This window comes from Opisthocomus hoazin, chromosome 8 (assembly GCF_030867145.1).
Source record: "Opisthocomus hoazin isolate bOpiHoa1 chromosome 8, bOpiHoa1.hap1, whole genome shotgun sequence".
Lineage (NCBI taxonomy): Eukaryota > Metazoa > Chordata > Aves > Opisthocomiformes > Opisthocomidae > Opisthocomus > Opisthocomus hoazin.
The window spans coordinates 20,640,679-20,660,361 of NC_134421.1; the positions used below are offsets into that span (position 1 = coordinate 20,640,679).

The 19,683-nt window shown below is 40.4% G+C and overlaps 1 protein-coding gene across 12 annotated transcripts in view; it reads left to right on the forward strand.

The window, feature by feature from the left end:
* ANKS1B (ankyrin repeat and sterile alpha motif domain containing 1B) overlaps nucleotides 1-19,683 on the forward strand; it is a 457,460-nt gene that overhangs the window by 284,946 nt on the left and 152,831 nt on the right. For all 12 annotated transcript variants that reach the window (XM_075427661.1, XM_075427668.1, XM_075427657.1 and 9 more), the window contains one exon: nucleotides 14,651-14,803. In XM_075427661.1, coding sequence (XP_075283776.1) covers nucleotides 14,651-14,803 — 153 coding nt within the window. The remainder of the gene's footprint in view (nucleotides 1-14,650; nucleotides 14,804-19,683) is intronic.

A 19,683-nucleotide genomic window follows, 5' to 3' on the forward strand; every position in this document is an offset into this window, starting at 1 on the left:
GAGGGTACACTCTAACTCTTCATCCAGGTCATTGATGAAGAAGTTAAACAAGACTGGGACAATTACTGACCCCTGAGAAACCCCACTAGTTACAGGCTTCCAGCTAGACTCTGTGCCGCTGATGGTAACAATCCTCTGAGTTCTGCCATTCAGCCAGTTCTCAATCCACCTCACTGTCCACTCGTCTAGCCCACACTTCCTGAGCTTCCCTAGGAGGCTGTTATGGGAGACCATGTCAAAAGCCTTGCTGAAGTCAAGGTAGACTACATCCACAGCTCTCCCTTCATCTACCCAGCCAGTCATGCCATCACAGAAAGCTATTAGATTGGTCAGACATGATTTCCCCTTGGTGAATCCATGTTGACTATTCCTGATAACCTTCTTTTCCTCCATTTGCTTAATGATTACCTCCAGAAAGAGTTCTTCCATCATCTTTCCTGGGATGGAGGTGAAGCTGACCGGCCTGTAGTTCCCTGGGTCCTCCTTCTTGCCCTTTGTGAAGACTGGAGTGACATCGGCTTTCCTCCAGTCCTCAGGCACTTCTGTTCTCCATGACCTTTCAAAGATGACAGAGAGTGTCTTAGCAATGACATCTCCCTCAGTACTCATGGGTGCATCCTATTGGGGCCCATGGATTTGTGGGTGTCCATTTTGCTTAAATGATCTCTAAATTGATCCTCTTTGACCAAGGGAAGCTCTTTCTTTCTCCAGGATATGTCTTTTACCTCCAGGGACTGGGATTCCTGAGGACCAGCCTTAGCAGTAAAGGCTGAAGCAAAGAAGGTATTCAGTAACTCCACCTTCTCTGTCTCCTCTGTCACCAGAGCACCCACCTCATTCAGCAGCGGGCCCATATTTTCCCTAGTCTTCTGTTTGCTACTGACATACTTGAAGAAGCGCTTCGTGTTGTCTTTGACATCCCTTCCAAATTTAATTCCAGATGGGCCTTAGTCTTCCTCATTGCATTGCTCTATACTCTGACAATGTTCTTATATTCCTCCCAAGTGGCCTGTCCCTCTTTCCACATTCTGTAGATCTTCTTCCATTTGAGTTTTGCTAGAATCCATTCAGGTCTCCTGCCTCCTTTGCTAGATTTCTTACTCATGGGGAAGCACTGATCTTGAGCATGGAGGAAGTGATTCTTGAATAGTACCTAGCTGTCTTGAACCCTCCTGTCTTCTAGAGCCCTAACGCATGGGATTCCTCCAAGCAGGTGCTTGAAGACACCAAAGTTAGCTCTCCTGAAGTTCAAGGTTGTGATCCTAGTTACTGCCCTGCTTCCTCCATGCATGATCCTGAACTTCACCATCTCATCGTCACTGCAGCCAAGGCTGCCCCCAGCCTTCACATCCTCAACCAGTCCTTCTTTGTTTGTCAGTACAGGGTCCAGCAGCACACCTCTCCTTGTTGGCTCCTCCAGCACCTGTGTCAAGAAGTTATCATTAATTCTCTGCAGGAACCTCCTGGACTGTGTGTGCCTGGCTGTGTTGTCTTTCCAGCAGATAGCACGGTGCCATGAGAACCAGGGCCTGTGATCGTGAGGCTACTTTAGGCTGTCTGTAGAAGGCCTCATCGACTTCTTCTTCCTGATCAGGTGGCCTGTAGTAAACACCCACAACAAGGTCGCCAGTATTAGCCTGTCCCTTTATTCTTACCCATAAGCTCTTGACTCATGCTTCATCCACTCCTAAGCAGAGCTCGATACATTCCAGTTGCTCTCTCACTTAAAGAGCAACTCCACCACCTTGCCTTGCTGGCCTGTCTTTCCTAAAAAGTGCGTATCCATCTATGACATCATTCCAATCATGTGAGCTATCCCACGATGTCTCTGTAATTGCAATGGGATCATGGCCCTGAGACTGCACACAGATCTCTAGTTCTTCCTGTCTATTCCCCATGTTGCGTGCATTGGTGTATAGGCATTTCAGAGAGGTAATAGAGCATGCAGGTTTCCCTGGAGGGGTGCCAGAGGATCCACTGTAGCCATGCATACCCTTAAGGTGGTTGGGCTTCTGGCTCTCAATTTGGGAGAAAGCGAAAGAACATTTGTTGCTGCTCTGATTGGCCTGGCTTATTCCCCAGTTGGATGTAATGGCACGAGCATTGCCACTTTGGGTCCCATTGCCCTGAGTGCTTCAGTTTAAAGCCCGCCACACCAAGTTGACCAGTCTGCTGCCCAAGATTCCCTTACCTCTGCTAGACAGGTGGATCCTATCCCTCCCTAACAGGTTACAGTCATGAAAGAGTGTCCCATTGTCATAAAAGCCAAAACCTTCATGACAGCACCAGCCACGAAGCCAGGAGTTGATATGCATTGTATGCATTATACGTCTATTTTATAGAATGTATCAGTGGAGGCTTCTACTAGCATTCCAAACAAGAGATATCAAGCCTAGCATGAAATCTTACTATTTGATTTTGGAAAGCTATATAAGGAGAATAAATAAGAAGTAGACATCCGTACGTCTCAGAGGGCTGCCACATCTGATGCAGATGCTTAGTTCAAGATATTAGGCAAAGAATAAACCCTAGTATAAAGTGTGTGGAGTGTTCTGGGAGAAGCATGTGTAGAATAATTGAGGTAAATAGAGATTAGCCTGCTTGCAGTTTGAGAATACTGGAGATTGAGAAGAGTTATTAAAGGACTTTTTAGTGTAGAGGCTGATGTTGCTGGAAGAGGCCTTCTGATGCATCACGGCTTACTGGATGGATCACTTATAAAAGACAACATGGGTTTCTTTCGTATGGGAAAAATTAGAAGTTGCGAACAATTTCTGTGTCTGGATGTGTTAGTCAATCCATATATACTACAATACGAGTCTGCACTGAAACACCAAAGATTATTAAAAACAATAATATTCCACATACTACGTTAGACAAGTGAGATAAATGCTACAAGTAGTAGGGTATATAAAAGAAGCATTTTATGAATTACAATAGATATTTAAGGTTTAACTATGAATTTATTAATTTTTCAGTAATGCTATCATTCAGACAAAATTTTGTAATCTTAGCTGATGAAGTATTTTTCTGTTTTTCATATATCTGAGATCAGCTTTCTTGTATTTTTGTTTAAATTTTTCAAAATTAATGAATGTATTGTTAATATATCATAATTTTAGTGCTATCTGGACTCAGTAACTGGTGTTTATGAAAACATTGTTAATCATGTCTGCTTTGGGAGAGTGTACTAATGCTGAGACCAGATTCTGTCATAAAACTTCAACTGAGGTCTTTTTAAAATGTGCTTAATGTAGGAAAGGAGGACACAATCAACATCTAGAGATACTCTTGAAAACAGTTGAGAACAACATGGTTGTGCTGTTACTTGGAAGAATCTACATCTTCTGAACGAAAGTTAATTAAGTAACACAGAACAGCTTGAAGCATGGGCAGAATAACAGTGGAGTAGTCTTTAGCAGCTTCGCTATTGAGCTAGAAAAACCAGTCCTTAAGGACCACATTTTTAACGTGTCTTTGATGCAAGAATATTACACCAAAACAAAGGCAGTTGAAAGCTGAAGCTGTGCATCACATTTCTTCACTTAAATGACTCAGCAACGCAAGAGAGCTTACATAGTAAAAATACATAATTTCCTGTTCAAAACTGAGTTCTCTTGAAGGCACAGCTGTCAGAACAGTTATGGGCCCCAAAAACTGGGATCATGGTAAGTTTTATCTAATGTAACCCACCTTTTCTGTATTCGTAACAGCTTGCTGAAGATCTAAAAAACTTTCAGATCCTGCAAGCATATTCATTTCTGTATATCTGTTTGTCGATAAGTTCAGCTCTGCATCAATGCATCATGCATTCAAAATAGTGCATATCACCTAAATACTTTAAGATCTCAAACCATAAATGGACTCCCACTAATCTGGATCTCATTAGATAGAAATTATTTTAGTTTGTTTGTTTTGAACATGTACCTCTTTTCTGTTCCTCATTTAAATTAAAACTTGATGACTCCTTGTATTCTAGTACTTAATAGCTGATTATGTCATTTTTAGTTTTACTGTTAATGTTTCCTGTCTTGTGATACTTTTTAACTCAGATTTTGAGGTGGAAATGGTTTAAAAAATATCTATGCAACAACAATTCCTTAGATCCATATATGCAAGCAGTATTGAATAAGCTTAAAGGGTAAAAGTCAAGCAACAAATCTATTGTCAAGGTTTTAAAATACTCTTTTTTTAAAGCTCTTTTTGTTATTCTCATCCATATTCATCTCTGAAGCCTGAAAATGCAACAGGCATTTAGTGGCTGAAAAGAAAGACTGTCTTTTTTTACTCATAATTGCTGGCTTCCTGAAGAGTGATGAATTTCTGTCTTTCAAACACCAGTAGCCTGTTTAGGAACCACTTTCTAGAGCTTGAAGTAGTTTTAAACAGGAAAACACCCCACATATCTGTCCAAATATAGACAAATTAATCATTGTAGTTTCTTATGCAGTGTTTAAACAGTACAAAAAGGTATGTTTTCCCAGATTTCTCAGAATATTTTCCCTGATGTTTCTGTATTTGAGGAGAACATTTCATAAGAGGGTAAACTGGTCTGTTTGTAAGAGATAGGCAGAGTGGAAATCTTTCAGTTAGATTTCTGCTTTTCAGAATACCCTTTACTTTTGTTGGATTGGAGCTAGTAGCCCAAATTCTCATCTTGCACTAATGTAATTTAAGTTATTCAAGTTTCACATTAATATTAACTAGAGCACTTTATGGCTTATTATTATTAGATAAGGTTAAGACACTCCAGTAGAAATATAATTTGTAAAGTTAATTCTTGAAATGGAAATAATTTATACATGACATGAGTCTTAGAGCAAATTTCATAGCAGTTTGATATTGCATTTAAGCTTTTTTTGCATGAAAAGAATGAAATCAATGAATGTTTGGAGAAGGATTTTGTATGTTTTATTAAAAGGAATTTCAGACATGTCTAAAGGTAGAGACAATGTCTAAAAAGATACTGAAGTTGCAAGTCCAAGGACTTGAGAAAAAAAATAATACTGGCAAAAGAATTGTGTGCAGGATATGTTTAATTGACTAAGAAAATAATAGCAGTCATGACATAACATTTTAGCCACACTTAAGTGACATAGGAAACATTGGAGCATTGTCAAGTTATTTCGGCATCCAAAACCTGTGTGCAAGTGACTTCTCAATGGCTTCCTCAAAAGCTAAAATGTTTTTAAAAATAAGAATTATCCTAGCTTATCTGAGAACTTAGATGAGAAAAAGGATTGTTATTGTGTGGGATGCTCAGTGTATGGCTGCTTCTCCCAGCGCATAATGGGAACACATTCTCTCATCTGACAGATGGGAGAAAGATGATAGCTGAAAGCAGCTTTCTTCTGGCTTCAGAGCTATTCTTAAAGTGTGCAGCTTGTTCCTTCCTGCATGGAGAGGTCTCAGCACAAAGCAAGTCTGGGAATCTTGTAGCAATGGTGTGCAGGCAGCCAGCCTCTTTCTTAGGTGCTTTGCAGAACCAGACAAGAAGTAGGATATGAGCAGGCTATAACCACATGCTCTCTGTGAGTAGTGTTATATGAGCAGTAAAACTGTGCTTCCAAAAAGTGCTGGATCTATTACTCATATGTAACACTCTTTTGTGCAAGCACAGTAAGTCTGGCATTTAGGAAAGCAGAACTACTCTGCATGTGCACATTAACTATGCTGTGTATGTAACAGAGAAAGATCACTCCTATGCTTGCTGTTGTTATATCGCTATTGGTTTAGACATCCCAGAGTTTAGCAAGCTGATTTGAACCCTGATGTTTAATTCTCTCACATTCAGCATGGGTCAAAGATAAATCATTCCAGCTTCCATTCCTGAAGACAGTGTCCAAGCTAGAAGGTGCTATAAAGTGGTATCATAACGTTTATGACCCTTTCTGGCTATGAGTCCTTGGTTCTGGTCTGCTGGAAGTGAAGGTGGAAAACAGAATTCAAAGGAAGTGCTTTCTACCCTGCTGTTTTTCCTCCTTCTAATGCCTCTGGAAATTGCTTTCCTGGTTTGGAAGGAGGCCACTCACCTACTTGTTATACTTTTATAAGACCTTTAACTACAAGGACAGAAAAAAGTGTTAGAATCCAGCATAACACATGAATTTTTCAACTGTGAAACACAAATGTGTAGTCTACATTGTTTAAGTAATGCAGCACAATAGGAATGGATCAGTAAAACAAGGCAGTTAAATACAACCCTGCTGTAGTTTAGGGTGTTTACTTCAGACTATTCTATAATTCAGAGTGTTTACTTCAAACTAGCTTTAGACTGGTCCCATATACCAAATGCCCCCTCCATGCATGTTCTTCAAAACTGTCTGATGGAAGCAGCCTCAGAAACATTTTCCTTCTTAACTGAGTCTATCAGTGAGCCGCTGTAGACACGGTGTGCTGTCATTTATCTGTATCATGTAAATAACAGTAGCACGTCACTGGTCCTGCCACCATTGCCCGTACAGTAGTGTTATTTTTCTTCCTGCTTCTTTTATACTTGTTTATTTGTGGTTGACTCCCTATTGCCTACTGCCTGTTCTGAGAATAGTCAGGAGACAAGGAAATACGCTGTATGAGAGGAAGTGCTGTTCTCGTTCTGTGGCAACTAGATTAGGATGACAACCTGAATGAGCTGACTTGGACTTTCTGCATATCCTTTTGTCTGAGAAAGAAGACACAGACAGTTGTTTTCTGGGAGTCTTTGCTGGTATGGCTGTTCTGCCTCAGGACTGCATCTTTTGTGTATTCATGAGCTCCACAGGGGCCACTGATGGGACCCATATTCCCATCTGCAACCTGTCAGCAGGTAGCTATAAACCACAAAGACTACCACTCAATTGTCCCACATCTTTACTCACTGAGGCAATTTATGAACATATTTGCAGGTCATCAGAAGGACTTCCAATACCCATATGGTCCATAATTCCAGTGCTGGATTCCGAGTGAACACTAGTATCTTCTCTATGGGCAGCAATAGTGTTAGCAGCATCTGGATACTGCCTGCCTACTGATAAATGCTATGCACCCTCTGCATCAGCAGGTCATGAGGCCATACACATCCAGAGATGGAGCAGGTACTCAGTTTAACTATGACTCTATCACATGCAGTGTGAAAGTGGACTATGGCTTTAGCCATCTGCCTGCAAGATAGCAGGCTGCATGACAGACTGGACACATACGTTTACAATGTTTCCCAAGCTTTAGGTCTGGGCTGTGTTCTGCACAGCCCCTGCAGGGGCACAGTTGTCTCACGGCCCTCTCTTCTTTTTCAGTCTGCTCAGAACATCGAGGATGGTGCTTGTGTCCAGGCTGCTGCACCTTCCCAGATAAAGGGAAGACCAACCAGGAGTGAGTGGAGTAAGACAAGGAAAATGCAATTGACACTGAATGTCTTTTGCAATGTTTCAGATGCAAAGGGAAGATTACAAAGAAATGGATCTCTGTCTCCTTGTGTCAACAAATTGCTATCCCCACTCCCACCTCCACACAAAAGGGGTGGAGATGTCTTTATGGCCTCAGAGGCTTACTTGCTTCACCCATTCACTCCTCAGTAGCACTGGGCTGATGGATGTATTTGTCCTGCCTTTGCCTGCCTACTGGTTTGTGGCTGTTAACTTCTGTCCCCAGTGCCATCTGAAAACTATGCAGGCCATTTGACTGTAAAGAAAATCCAGTTGGAGCTGCTAGAAAATGGTGAAGTGGGAAGGATGAAAGGCTAACAAGGCCTGTGTAAGTGACTGCTATGATTTGGGGAGGAAGGAGGAGTAACACTTGAAGACAGCTCGAGAGTCAGGGCTGACTAGGTCAGAGGGTACTTTTTCTATGTTCCCTCTCAGCAAGAAACCCTTCTCTATGTCCTCCTCCCACTTCTCCAGTGAGGTAAGAGCTTTTGTCCCATGCCCTCCCACTTTTCATCCATCAAGAGAAATGATTCATCTCCTCTGTGCCGATGCCTTTGGTTGAAACATGCTATTCAGGGAACAACTCTCCCCTTTCAGCCTTATGATAGGCTGTTAGTACATTGTGCCCCAGAGGGTCCCCAGCTAGACCTCTGCAGTCTGAGAAATGATCTCTGCCTGCACAGCATGCCAGCAGACAAGTTCTCTGTAGCTGTCTCACATGCAGAGGTTCAAAGGTCTCCAGAGAGGCACCAGCATGACCTCCCGAGGTGCCATGAACAGCCCATGGCTCAGAATTGCTGCTGCCCAGCCCCAAAGAACACACTTGCTAGGAAGACATCCAGCATTAAATAAAAGCTAAAAATTATAATGACTAATAACACAAACATTTTCCTGAGGTCTGGCACATCCCACTGTGGACCAACAATGACAGAAACTGGCCAGTGTGGCCTAATGGAACAGGCAGAAACAGCACTGGTAGTTGTGGAAGGAATAGAAGAGGTTCCAGCAGTCACCATAGTCTGTTGCAACTTGAACACCTAGAAAGGGTCTGCAGGAACGAGACACATAAGAATGCCCATCCACAGAAGCACTATTTCTTCCTCAGGACTGGCCCTGCCTTCTTCTTCATCTGTCTCTGGTTTCTTCTGCAGCTGGCCCACCGGTCACTGAACAGAAGTATAGGCAGGCACATCTGGACTCCTCACAGCAGTCAGGAGTTTAGCAGCCTTCTGATACTGACACCAGGTTATCCTGCTGTCAGGAAGCTTTCAACTTTCTTGCAGCACAGGTTGATGAACAGCATCATTTCCTTGGGCCTTTAGAGGCTCTAGTTAGCACCTTGTGGGATCTTCTGGGAAGCTGAGGAGATTGATGGGTTTTCTGATCATCACAAAAAATAACAAGGAGGATAAAACGGTTATAGAAGCAACAAGTAATTCAGCAAACAGTTCTGAGCTAGGCAACAGAAAGTGAAGCAATTAAATCAGAAAAAACATAAAGGGAGGAAATTATACGAGTCATGAAGAGTTAAAGGCAGTTGACAGCAAATACAAAGGTATATCTCCACCATTTGGTCCATGTCTGCATGTGTGTGTTCTCCCATTGAAGGTGGTAAAATTGTCAGCCACTTGACGCAGCTCTTTGTGTCCCTATATGTGTTGAAATGCATTTGTTGCCTGACTGGTGCTGATCTTCTGGTTTACTTTCCTCCAAAAATAGAGCTGGATAGTGCATACCCAGACTATTCTGCAAAGCAAATGAATGCAAAGTAGATCACTTTTAAATCGTACTGTGGCACCAAATCATAGTACTGTTTGGCCAAAAAGATCACCGCTAGTTCCACCCCTAAGTGGGGTAAAAAACTAAAGGTGCAGTTAATAGCATGTTATCTAAAGTAAAACAGGCAGAGCTACTCAGGGTCCAGCAAAGCATGAAAGTTTGATGTTGGAGATGTCAGTCTGTGCTAATATCCAGTTTTTGAAAGTATGCCTGTAAAGCTGTAGCTCTATGCACTGAAGTATCAACAAATATCCGCAGGACTGCTTTTAGAAACTATACTTATAGAAACTCATGAGATGAAAGGCCATAGCTTGCACTTAGTCCACAAATTCCAGATATGGTTCTTCTTAAGATTACTTTCTATACAATTTGAATGTCCTGAACTGTTGCATACATCATCCTCAGTAATACCGAATGAGACCTGTTCTTCCCTTGTCCCAGACTTTGTGTCTGATGGAGAACCAGGAGGTCTTTTCAGTCTTCTCAGTGTGGGTCTGTTTAATTTTTCCAGAAAAAAAAAAAAGTGTGCATGCATGTATTTTGCTTTAAATTCAGAAGATAGATTCCAACTGCAAAAATCATAGAAAGAGTGCCTATTGCAATGCTGGCAATCTTAGGTAGAAAATTCCAAACTCAGCTCATGGTATTCTGGATTTACCATCAGGGCAGGATCCTGAATCTGTGAAATGAATGTGCCTATACTATCTTTTTGCAGTAAACTCCACAAGAAGAAGAAAGGCTTTTGAGTAGTGGAGAGAAAAGTCAAACATTATTGGAACAGAATCTTGAATAGTTAACTTTTTAAATAGGTGACAGGGTAGACAGCATAGGAAACCAAAAGGTTTATGTACAGCTCTTCCTCACCCAGTGTATATTTGCAGGCAGGTCCCTGTTTTCACTCAGTGACTTTCTCAGCAGCAGCAAATGCAAGGTCTTCTCCGGTCCTCAGGGAGCTGTGCCCATCCCCTCGTGACAGCTGCCTCTCTGCCCCTGATCCTGAGCTCAATTTCTGCACAGGCGCTGCAGGTAGTAGCTCCATGTGCTGCCCCCATGCCAGCCAGGCCCTGTTGTCTTCAGAAGTGTCACTCTCCTGAGCCTTTTCTTTCACCACTCCGGAGAAGGAATGATCTCCTTTTCCAACAACAGAAGTCCAACTGATTATGTTTGCAAAGTACAGAATATATAATGGACAACTCACAAAGACAAGAAAAAAAAGAACTGATACCCCGCAGCTCTTACAATCATCCAGAATAACTCAGATTGGTAGTGGATAGTTTCATGCAAGTTCCCCAAAGTGCTGCTTAAATCTCTCAGATATACCAGCAGTTTAAAAGAAAGCATGTGCTTGCTAAAAAGGTTGTTCCTGCAAAGCAACACAAGCATAAATTCACTGTAATCACAGCCATCATTTAAAAAGCTGTGAAAGTCAAGTCATCTCTTTCTCCTTATACAGCAGATAAAAAGCTTGATTTCAATATACACTGTGTGGAGATCCACCAGATAGTGATATTACCTGTGGAGAAAATAGCATTAGTTCCCCATCTATCTGAGAAGATCAGAGAAAACCGGTAATAGTCCATATTACTGAATTCACCTTGATGCTTCTGTTGCATATGTGATTACTTTGAAGCTCTGTTCGTGTTTATTTGGCTACCTTTCAGAGACAAAAACTCAAGTGCATTCTATCCTAATATGAAATACTACATAGATATAGCAGTGTTGCACCTGTAAAAAGACTGGTGTACAGATGGTTTCCTGTAAAGGATTTTTCAACCCATTAGGATGCTACTTGACATTACTATTTTATTACGAGAAACAGTTCTTTCTGGCTTCTGCTTTCTGTTCATTTCAAACAGAAATACTAGTGATAGATCAATAGGAACATAGGAGATAAATCTCTTATGCTTTGTGTTTTCTTCTGTGCTTCATTTATATCGTATTTTCTTAAAGATTTATTTTTCTCTAAATCCTATAAGCTTCATTCCTAGCCTTTTCCATAGTCAGCATGCTAAACTCCTCTGCAATGAAGCATCTCAGACCAATATTGTTCTTTAAAGATAACAGCTGAATGAGCTAGTAGCAGTGCCTGTGGAAGAACAATGCTGCCCCTGTTTATGAGCAGTTAATACTTGAAAGGCTGTCATGACTTGAAGCTTAGAGATTTTATACTGCTCTGAGTCAAACAGTATGCACATAGCTCCTTAGATGTTTGACACCACTGGTGTATGTGTTGTAGCTGGTGCAAAATGATTAAAATATTGTACATGGAAATACAGTCAGTAGATAGGAGGGGTTTTTTCTTTAAAAAAAAATAATCAAATAGTAAATAGCATCAGCAAGGAAGCCTACAGGGTTTAAATGATCTGTGAGAGGAGTCTAAGATCATGGTGCAGTATAGAAAAAAAATACAAACAGTCCAAGAGCCATGACCTATTAATGAGGACTGGGATAAGATGCAACTAAACTGGAGCTCTACTAAAGTAAAGGGGCTGCACTTACAGACAGATATTTCAAAGTGGTTTTTTTTTTTATTTAAAAACTCCACAACATTTTGTATGAAAAGCAGGTACTATTAATACTGTCATGTCTAGATAACCAATATGTCAATAAATATTTGAAAACATTCAGCCAGCTATGAGTGACAGTTAATAAACTAGTTCATGTTATTAACAGACAGAACAAAACTTTTCATACAAGAGGATGGATTCTGAAAGTTTATTATTTTTCATATATTAGACACTTTTTAGAAAATCTGTTTTAGATAGAAGATTGATTCTTGCTTCATGACAAAACAAAATACTTGTTTTGTGCTGAAACTGCTGGCAAAGATGCTAGTGCTGAGATTAATTTTCTGTGACAGGAGCAGGAAGAGGGGGCTGCCCTGCCAGGGCAGGTGGGCTGGGAGCTGAGGGGGGACAGTGGGGCAGACAGCGAGCACCCGCACAAGGCGAGCAGGGCAGGGATGGTGACAGTGACCACCAACAGCCACATCCCAAGGCAAATCTACAGGGACAAGGATGGAACAAGGTCAGTTCAGGAGGGCGAGTCAGTGGGTGAGGATCAGCAAGGTGCACGGCTGGGCACAGACATACCTACGGCATAGCCTGGGCGAGTGTCGAGGACATGGACCTAAGCTAACATGCAGCTCCTGCAGAAGGTGGAGTGGTCCTAACCAGGCTTCTCCCTGCTCATACATGGGTCTTACCCAAGGCTACACAGCTGCCTCATCCCTGACATGGCCTTGAACACAGACAGCCAGATCTCTGGGGCAGGGAGAGGGAAGAATGCTTGCAGAGCCTGCTGCTGCCCAACAATAGGACAGTGTATTTCCATGTAGGCTACTGAGTGACCAGAGGACAATTTTGTCTACTGGCACCAAATCCAAAGACTGAAATTGTCACATATACTTCAGTTGTTCTTGGTCTTTTGCTTATTGGAGTGTTCACCTCTGTTTGCTTGCCTGCAGCCCTTTGCAACACATCGTAGTAGAGTGATATCTATTTTAACAACCCTTCTGACAGAGATCTCCAGTGGGAATCAAGAATTGAGAAACTTGCCATGCTGTGTTTACTTTTCGTAGAGGCTGATGGGTTACCAGAACTGTGGACCAGACTTCATGAGATTGCTCAATCAGCAGGTCAAAAAAAAAAATCATGTTAAAATGAGGATTTATTAAACATAAAGATCAAATAGTAATAAACAAAAGACATAATTTACATAACATGCCCCCTTTAGATATGCTGCAAATTGTTTTGAAGGTGCTTCACTTTTCTTTGTTAGAGAAAGAAAACAAAAATACCTTACATGTTTCAAAAGTCATATGTTCCCTGTAGGCCCTGTACATCTTTATGTATTCTCTGTATTAGACTTTTCTTCTTCGGTTTATCGGGTCCTTTCTTTTCAAGTGTTGGTTGTTTAAGCATACCTCATTTCAAACCAGCTCTTGAAATAAGCTTCCCAGGAGTCAGAGCTGCCAGGGTCCTCCAACGTTTTTGCGGTGTGCTGGACAGACTACTGTCAATCTAAGATTTGAAGTAAGTCTGAATGACAATGAAAGAAGAATTTGCCATGGTTTTGATATCGAAGAATTTAATTCTAAGTTAGGATGAAACTTTGAATTCAAATTGTATTTCCAATAAACTGTGAGAAATAAATTGGTTCAGGCAAGATACTGAGATCAGAATTCTCTGCTTTTTAAATTACTTTTTCACTCACTTCAAACTTAAGCTCAGAGCATTATGTTTCTGTCGCACTTCCCTTGTTTCCCATAAAGTAGGAATGTACATAAGCAGGCAGAAATGGGAGACTGGCTTTCACCATGCACAGTGTCACTGTTGCACAGCTGGGAGATCCTACGCAAAACTCAAGCTTTCTAAACCTCTGAATCTTCTTAACAGTTTACCAGTTCAGTGTATTATCAAGTTAGCATTACTTGCACTTCTATAGAAAGATGATATGTGTATAATACCATTGAATATTGAGGCTGTTGCACAATTTTTTCTACTTTGTTCTGCTTCTACTTCTGCCACTATTGCAAATTGCTTTAAAATTCATGAACACAGTATGGCATAACAAGCTGCACAGGTAGAGGCTTTATACAATTTTGCCTTTAATGGCTAGCTTGAAAATCTTCACTCGTGTCACTAAGAGGCAATTGTGAAAGAGAAATTGCAGCTCTTTACTTCTTAGTAGCTTAACAAAATTCAGAACAATAAGATGCCAGTGATGTTTCTTAGTTTGTTATGAAAACAAGATTTATGTGATTATGCTTTCTGTGCCTGTGTTGCTATATGAATGCAGGTGTTGCACTTCTGTGCACATCATGCTGTCAGTTCCATTGCAATAATATTTGGTTCGATTGTCCAATCTGAAGCAACTTTGCAGAAAGAGAGGAATCTAAAATATATTAAAATCCCAGGAGTTCCATGAAAAATATAACCAGGTAGAGGAAAGAGAACTTTTTAAGCCTCCACTGGGGGCGGAAAAGTATAGTGTGGCTTGAACCATTATAAAATAGAAGATAACCTACTAGGAGAAATAAATTAGGAGTAATATAAACAAGGGAAAATGTTTCATGTGCAGTTTGATACCCCAGTCTAATTTCTTCCTCTTCTATGAAATCTTAGGTGCAAATCTGACATTTTTGTGCAGTCAGGATATTAATAATGTCTCTTTCTCACTCTTTTGCCTTCCCTCACTTATGGATTCTCTGATGACTAATAAGAATTGAACTCGTGGTACAGTCTTAGTATACTCTGGTTTAAAAGGCAAGCAGACATAGGAAAAAGAACCATTGAAAACCAAGTTTTCTTAGTGCTTTTGCTCACAAAATTGTTCCATCTTGTACTAATCATTGAAAGACTGGTAATCAGAGAATAACTCTGACCCAAAGAAAATAATATAAATAACTGCTGTTCTGAAAGGTGTTTCATTAATATTATCAGTAATTGTTACTGATTCTTGTTTTTCAGATGAAGCAGATTGGTCACGATGGCTACAACCCCACCTCTGTAGCTGAATGGCTGGATTCCATTGAACTGGGTGACTATACCAAATCCTTTCTAATAAATGGCTATACATCGATGGACCTTGTGAAAAAAATCTGGGAGATTGAATTAATTAATGTAAGTTGATCAATTTATAGCAGTAGTTCCTCCTAAATACATTATAGTACTTGCCCTTCTATATCAAAGAGAAACCTCAAAAGCAAATTGCACTACAAATACTGTCATCAAGTACTTGTTAAAGATTACAGCTTTCATACCTATACCTGGGTTTACTGTACCCTTTGCTTCCATTTGTTTGCCATTGTCTTTAGCATGCTATTCAATTAGCGTGATTGTGTCACCGCTTCAGGATGCTGAATGACATTTAAAAATATATTTTGGTAGTTTATAGCTACAAAAGCCTAAGTCTTTGCTTTTAAAGGGTCTAATAACTACTCCTTGTAAATGTGAAAATACTTACAGTTTACTTTTTCTACATGCTCTGGCTAAATTAAACATGAAATAAGGAAACATTAAATATAGATAACAAGTTATGCTAAAGGAACAAAATATTTTATTTAATTATCAGTTTTGCTTGAAATGTTATTTACATGAGTCAGTTAAATTCAATGTCCTCATATGGGCAACCATAAACTTTAATATAGCTTTATACTGGGAAACCATTCTCAGTGTATCCCAGGCTGGAGAAATGGAGAACGTACTGATGGTGCGAAGCCATGTTTCAACACAGTGACTGCTGTATTAGGCACAAGCAGGTATAGCCCAAGACCTGCATCTAAAGGGAAAAAAAAAAAAAAAAAAAAAAGGAGGTACTTCTTATTAACTGAAAGACAAAACCATTCCATGTTAGTATTTCTTTTCTTGCTGTCACTTTACCATTAATGTTAACTAGCACTAAAATATAGAGTAAGAGTAAGGACCAAACTCTGCCTTACATGTTATTTCTTTTGCCTTCAATGTATGTTGTAGATGTATAACTGAAGTCAGGATATGGCTGATGCTATTACGGGTGTCTGCTGCTAAGCTATTTATGACTGTGAGTCTTTTTTCTGTAAGTGGCTGGAAGTTTAAGAAGGACTGGGGACCCTTTGCTCCAGAAGCTAATATAGATTAACAACTGGCATTCAGTTGAAAAAAGTGGAAGTGTCTGCTCACATTGTCTTCTGTAACTTAATTTTTAATCCCAAACATTTTGCCATAAAGAATTTGGAAACAAATTACCCTTTAGCTCCCCCCAGTGGATCATTAAAACCTCATTAAAGACTTGTGGTTTGATTCCAAACTTGCTTAAACTGAAGAAAAGGGAAGTACCTGCACTGAAGTTGACAGGAACGCACTTCTGTAAAATTACTATAAACCAGACCAGTATATATCTCTCTAACTTTACAGCTTAACATCATGTGCTCATTTAAGGCCTGTGCTTCTTGGCAAAATGCTCCCTTTTGCCATGAGTTGCAAGAAGCAGCTGTTAAACAAGTGTTTAAATATTTGTATGTAGATACCTATAGGGATAAATATTTCTCCCACATGATATATTATTGGATTATGTTGTTCAAGAGCATAGTAGATAAAACAGTTCTATCATTCTCAGAATTTCTGTTTTAGTCCAGTCAATATATATTTAATTCCCATCAATCAGTAGCAGACAGCTGTAATGAAATAATGTTCACTGAGAAAATCTGTAGCTTACAAAAATATTTACCATTATTTTTCTCTTTCAATTGAGGGGAATCTTTCAAAAATGGACAAGAAATTGGTTTGAAGCATTGTGCAGTCTGGCAGAACAAGATACTTATCTCTGACTAGCAGGCCTGCTGCCTGAAATCGATTTCAAAGGTCTCACTTCCCATTCAGACGATGGAAAACAAGAGCTTATTACAGAAAGTTTTTCATAAAGGAATGCATAAAGGTCAAAACCACTAACTCTGGAAAAAGACTCCTCACTTCAATAGGTCAGAATCCAGGCACTTGAAAAAGAAGTGAAAAACCAGGCTCGACGTCCTGAAAAGAATTCAGAGTACTCTTGGTTTGGTGGTTCTTGGTGCTTAAGTTGTAGATGGAGCAAGAAGTTTTATTTGCACTTACACCAAATACGCAACAAAGATGTATCAAGGGCTACAGATATGATAACTTTTTCATTTTAGACATCAGTTGTCATTTCTGCTTTGGTGCAAGGAATCCCTTAGTTCATATTTGGTGCTTCTTTCAGTTACGCCACTGGAAGATCATCCATGGTTTCTGGAGGGGTAGAAACAGATTTGAAGGTAGAGATAATATCTTCTATTAGGTAAACTGGCCTAGCTGAAAGGACAGGACAGAGTAGGGGACATTTCATTTTTCCCAAGCCCTTATTTATATCTTAAAAAATTGAAAGTCTTTATCTTCTTTCTACACTTTTTGTGATCATCAACTTACATGCCTGTGGATGAAGTTCATGAAGTTTCAGATTTTTTTTCCTAGATCTAAACCTGTAATAAAGTCATCCTTTATCATAAGGCATCTCAATATACTATTGTGAGTTTTACTCATCACATGCCTCTAAGCTTCCATGTGTGATGCTGACCAAGATACTTTTCTGCTACTTCGGGACATAAATCTACTCAATTCAGTTATTGAAGCAAGCAGTTCATTTTTTGAAAGACAGAAAAAATAAAGCATATTCTGAAAGTCTCCCTGCAGCTGAATCAAGCTAGCATCCCTAAATTCCCTTTATAAAGGATGGCAAAAGAGAAGATCATCCAGGCGATGATTCAGGGTGGTTAAATTATGGTTAATTATCTCTATTGCTTGTTTGTTTCTCCCTACTGTCATGCAGGGATGCTAAGAAGATTAGCTTTAGTATGAGTGTTGATCTGTCTGAGGGTAGATCCCTACAGAGGGATCAGGGCAGGGTGGATTGATGGGCCAAGGCCAGCTGTATGAGTTTCAAAAAGAGTATGTGCTGGGTCCTGCACTTGGGTGACAAAAATGCCATGCAATGCTACAGGCTTGGAGAAGAGTGACTGGAAAGCTGCCCGGCGGAAAGGGACCTGGGGGTGTTGGTTGACGGGCAGCTGAATATGAGCCAGCAGTGTGCCCAGGTGGCCAAGGCCAACGGCATCCTGCCTTATATGGGGAATAGTGTGGCCAGCAGGACTAGGGAAGTGATTGTCCCTTTGTACTTAGCACTGGTGAGGCACCTCAAACTCTGTGTTCGGTTCTGGGCCCCTCAGTACAAGAAAGACATTAAGGTGCTGGAGCGTGTCCAAAGAAGAGCAACAAAGCTGATGATGAGCGTAGAGAACAAGCACTTTGAGGAGCAGCTGAGGGAACTGGGCTTGTTTAGTCTGGAGAAAAGGAGGCTGATGGGAGACCTTGTCGCTCTGTACAACTACCTGGAAGGAGGCTGTAGCAAGGTGGGTGTCAGTCTCTTCCCAAGTAGCAAGAGATAGGACAAAAGGAAACAGCCTGAAGTTGTGCCAGGGGAGGTTTAGATCGGATATTAGGAAAAAATTCTTCACTGAAAGGGTTCTCGAGCACTGGAACAGGCTGCCCAGGAAAGAGCTTGAGTCATCATCCCTGGAGGTCTTTAGAAGATGTGTAGACATGGCACGTAGGGACATGGTTGGGGGGTGGATTTGGCCACATTAGCTTTGCGGTTGGACTCAATGATCTTCAACGTCTTTTCCAACCTAAATGATTCTATGATTAAAGTTAACCTGTGTGAGTTATCCCTTACTCTTATAGGACACTGGAACAATCAGAGCTTTATATCTTCTTATCTCCTAAAAAGAACAGTTCTTACTCTTTTTCCAACAGCATCCTTGAAAGTTACCATTTACACTAGCACATTAAAAAAAAAAAAACAAAACCGACTGTGAGGAGAATGCCAAGCATGTGAGAGAGGGAGAAGGTCTGACACACTGATAGTAAAGGCCATCTTCCCTCAGCTTCTGTGGTCCTCTAGCTACCTCACTGATATTAAGAAATAAATTTAATATGCAGCTTCCTGCAATTTATTCCACCAAGGTAATGTCTTCTCTAACTTAGGTGCTAATTTTTTTCAGACTTTTCTGTATACATATATATAGTGTCTGTTTCTTCAAGCACAATCAAGCAGCAATTACTTAAAGCATTTGAATCAGAAGAGTAGTTTTAAAAGTTATTAGTCTGTGTTTCTTGTGAGCTTCCACCAGCATTCTCAGTCTGTTTTCAACAAGCCAGATTCTGAAATTTAGATTCTGTTTCACTAATTCGTCATTTAGATCAAGAATTTTCCCAGATCCATTTGCTTCATTATTTTCTCAGGTATGTACTTCCTGGGAAGTATTGTTCTATTTTCCTTATCCTGGGATTGTGAGTATTCAGAATGCCTCTCCCAGCATTGGCTTTCCCAGCACTTCTGGGTTTGCCTCCCAGGTTTCTTGGCTCGTTAGAGAGATCAGATTCTGTACCCAGATTCAGATATAATTTATTTGATGCTGTAGCTCTGTGGAACTCTTGTGAAATATATATAATCTGCTGAAAAAAAAGTCCACTATATTCTGAAATCCCCTAATGCATCTAAAGTGTGCACCTGTGCTTTAAAGTATAAATGCTCTTCTATATGAGTAATCATATTATTCTTGTCTGTTATTCTGGATTAGTTACATAACCCTCCCCCTCAGGGAGTCACTCTCTTCAGGGAACTTTTACCAAAGAGATTCTTCAGGCGAGATATAAACAGCTTAAAAGCACAAAGCAAGTTATTTATCGTCTAACACACACAATACGTTGTAGGACTAATGAACTAGGCATTAAATCAACCCCCACCAAATGAGTCACTAAGTCTACTGTGCAAGTAGTCATCCCTCAGGTAGGGGAGGGCTGGCCTCTGTTTCTCCCTGGAACAGGCTGAGCTATGATGTTGCTGAGTTGCTGTCTTCTGATTTCACTGGTTTGCCTTGGGATTTTATACCTTTTCATGTGAGTGTTGTTGTCCTTGAATCTTTGAGCTGCCATTTTCCCCTGTTTCAACA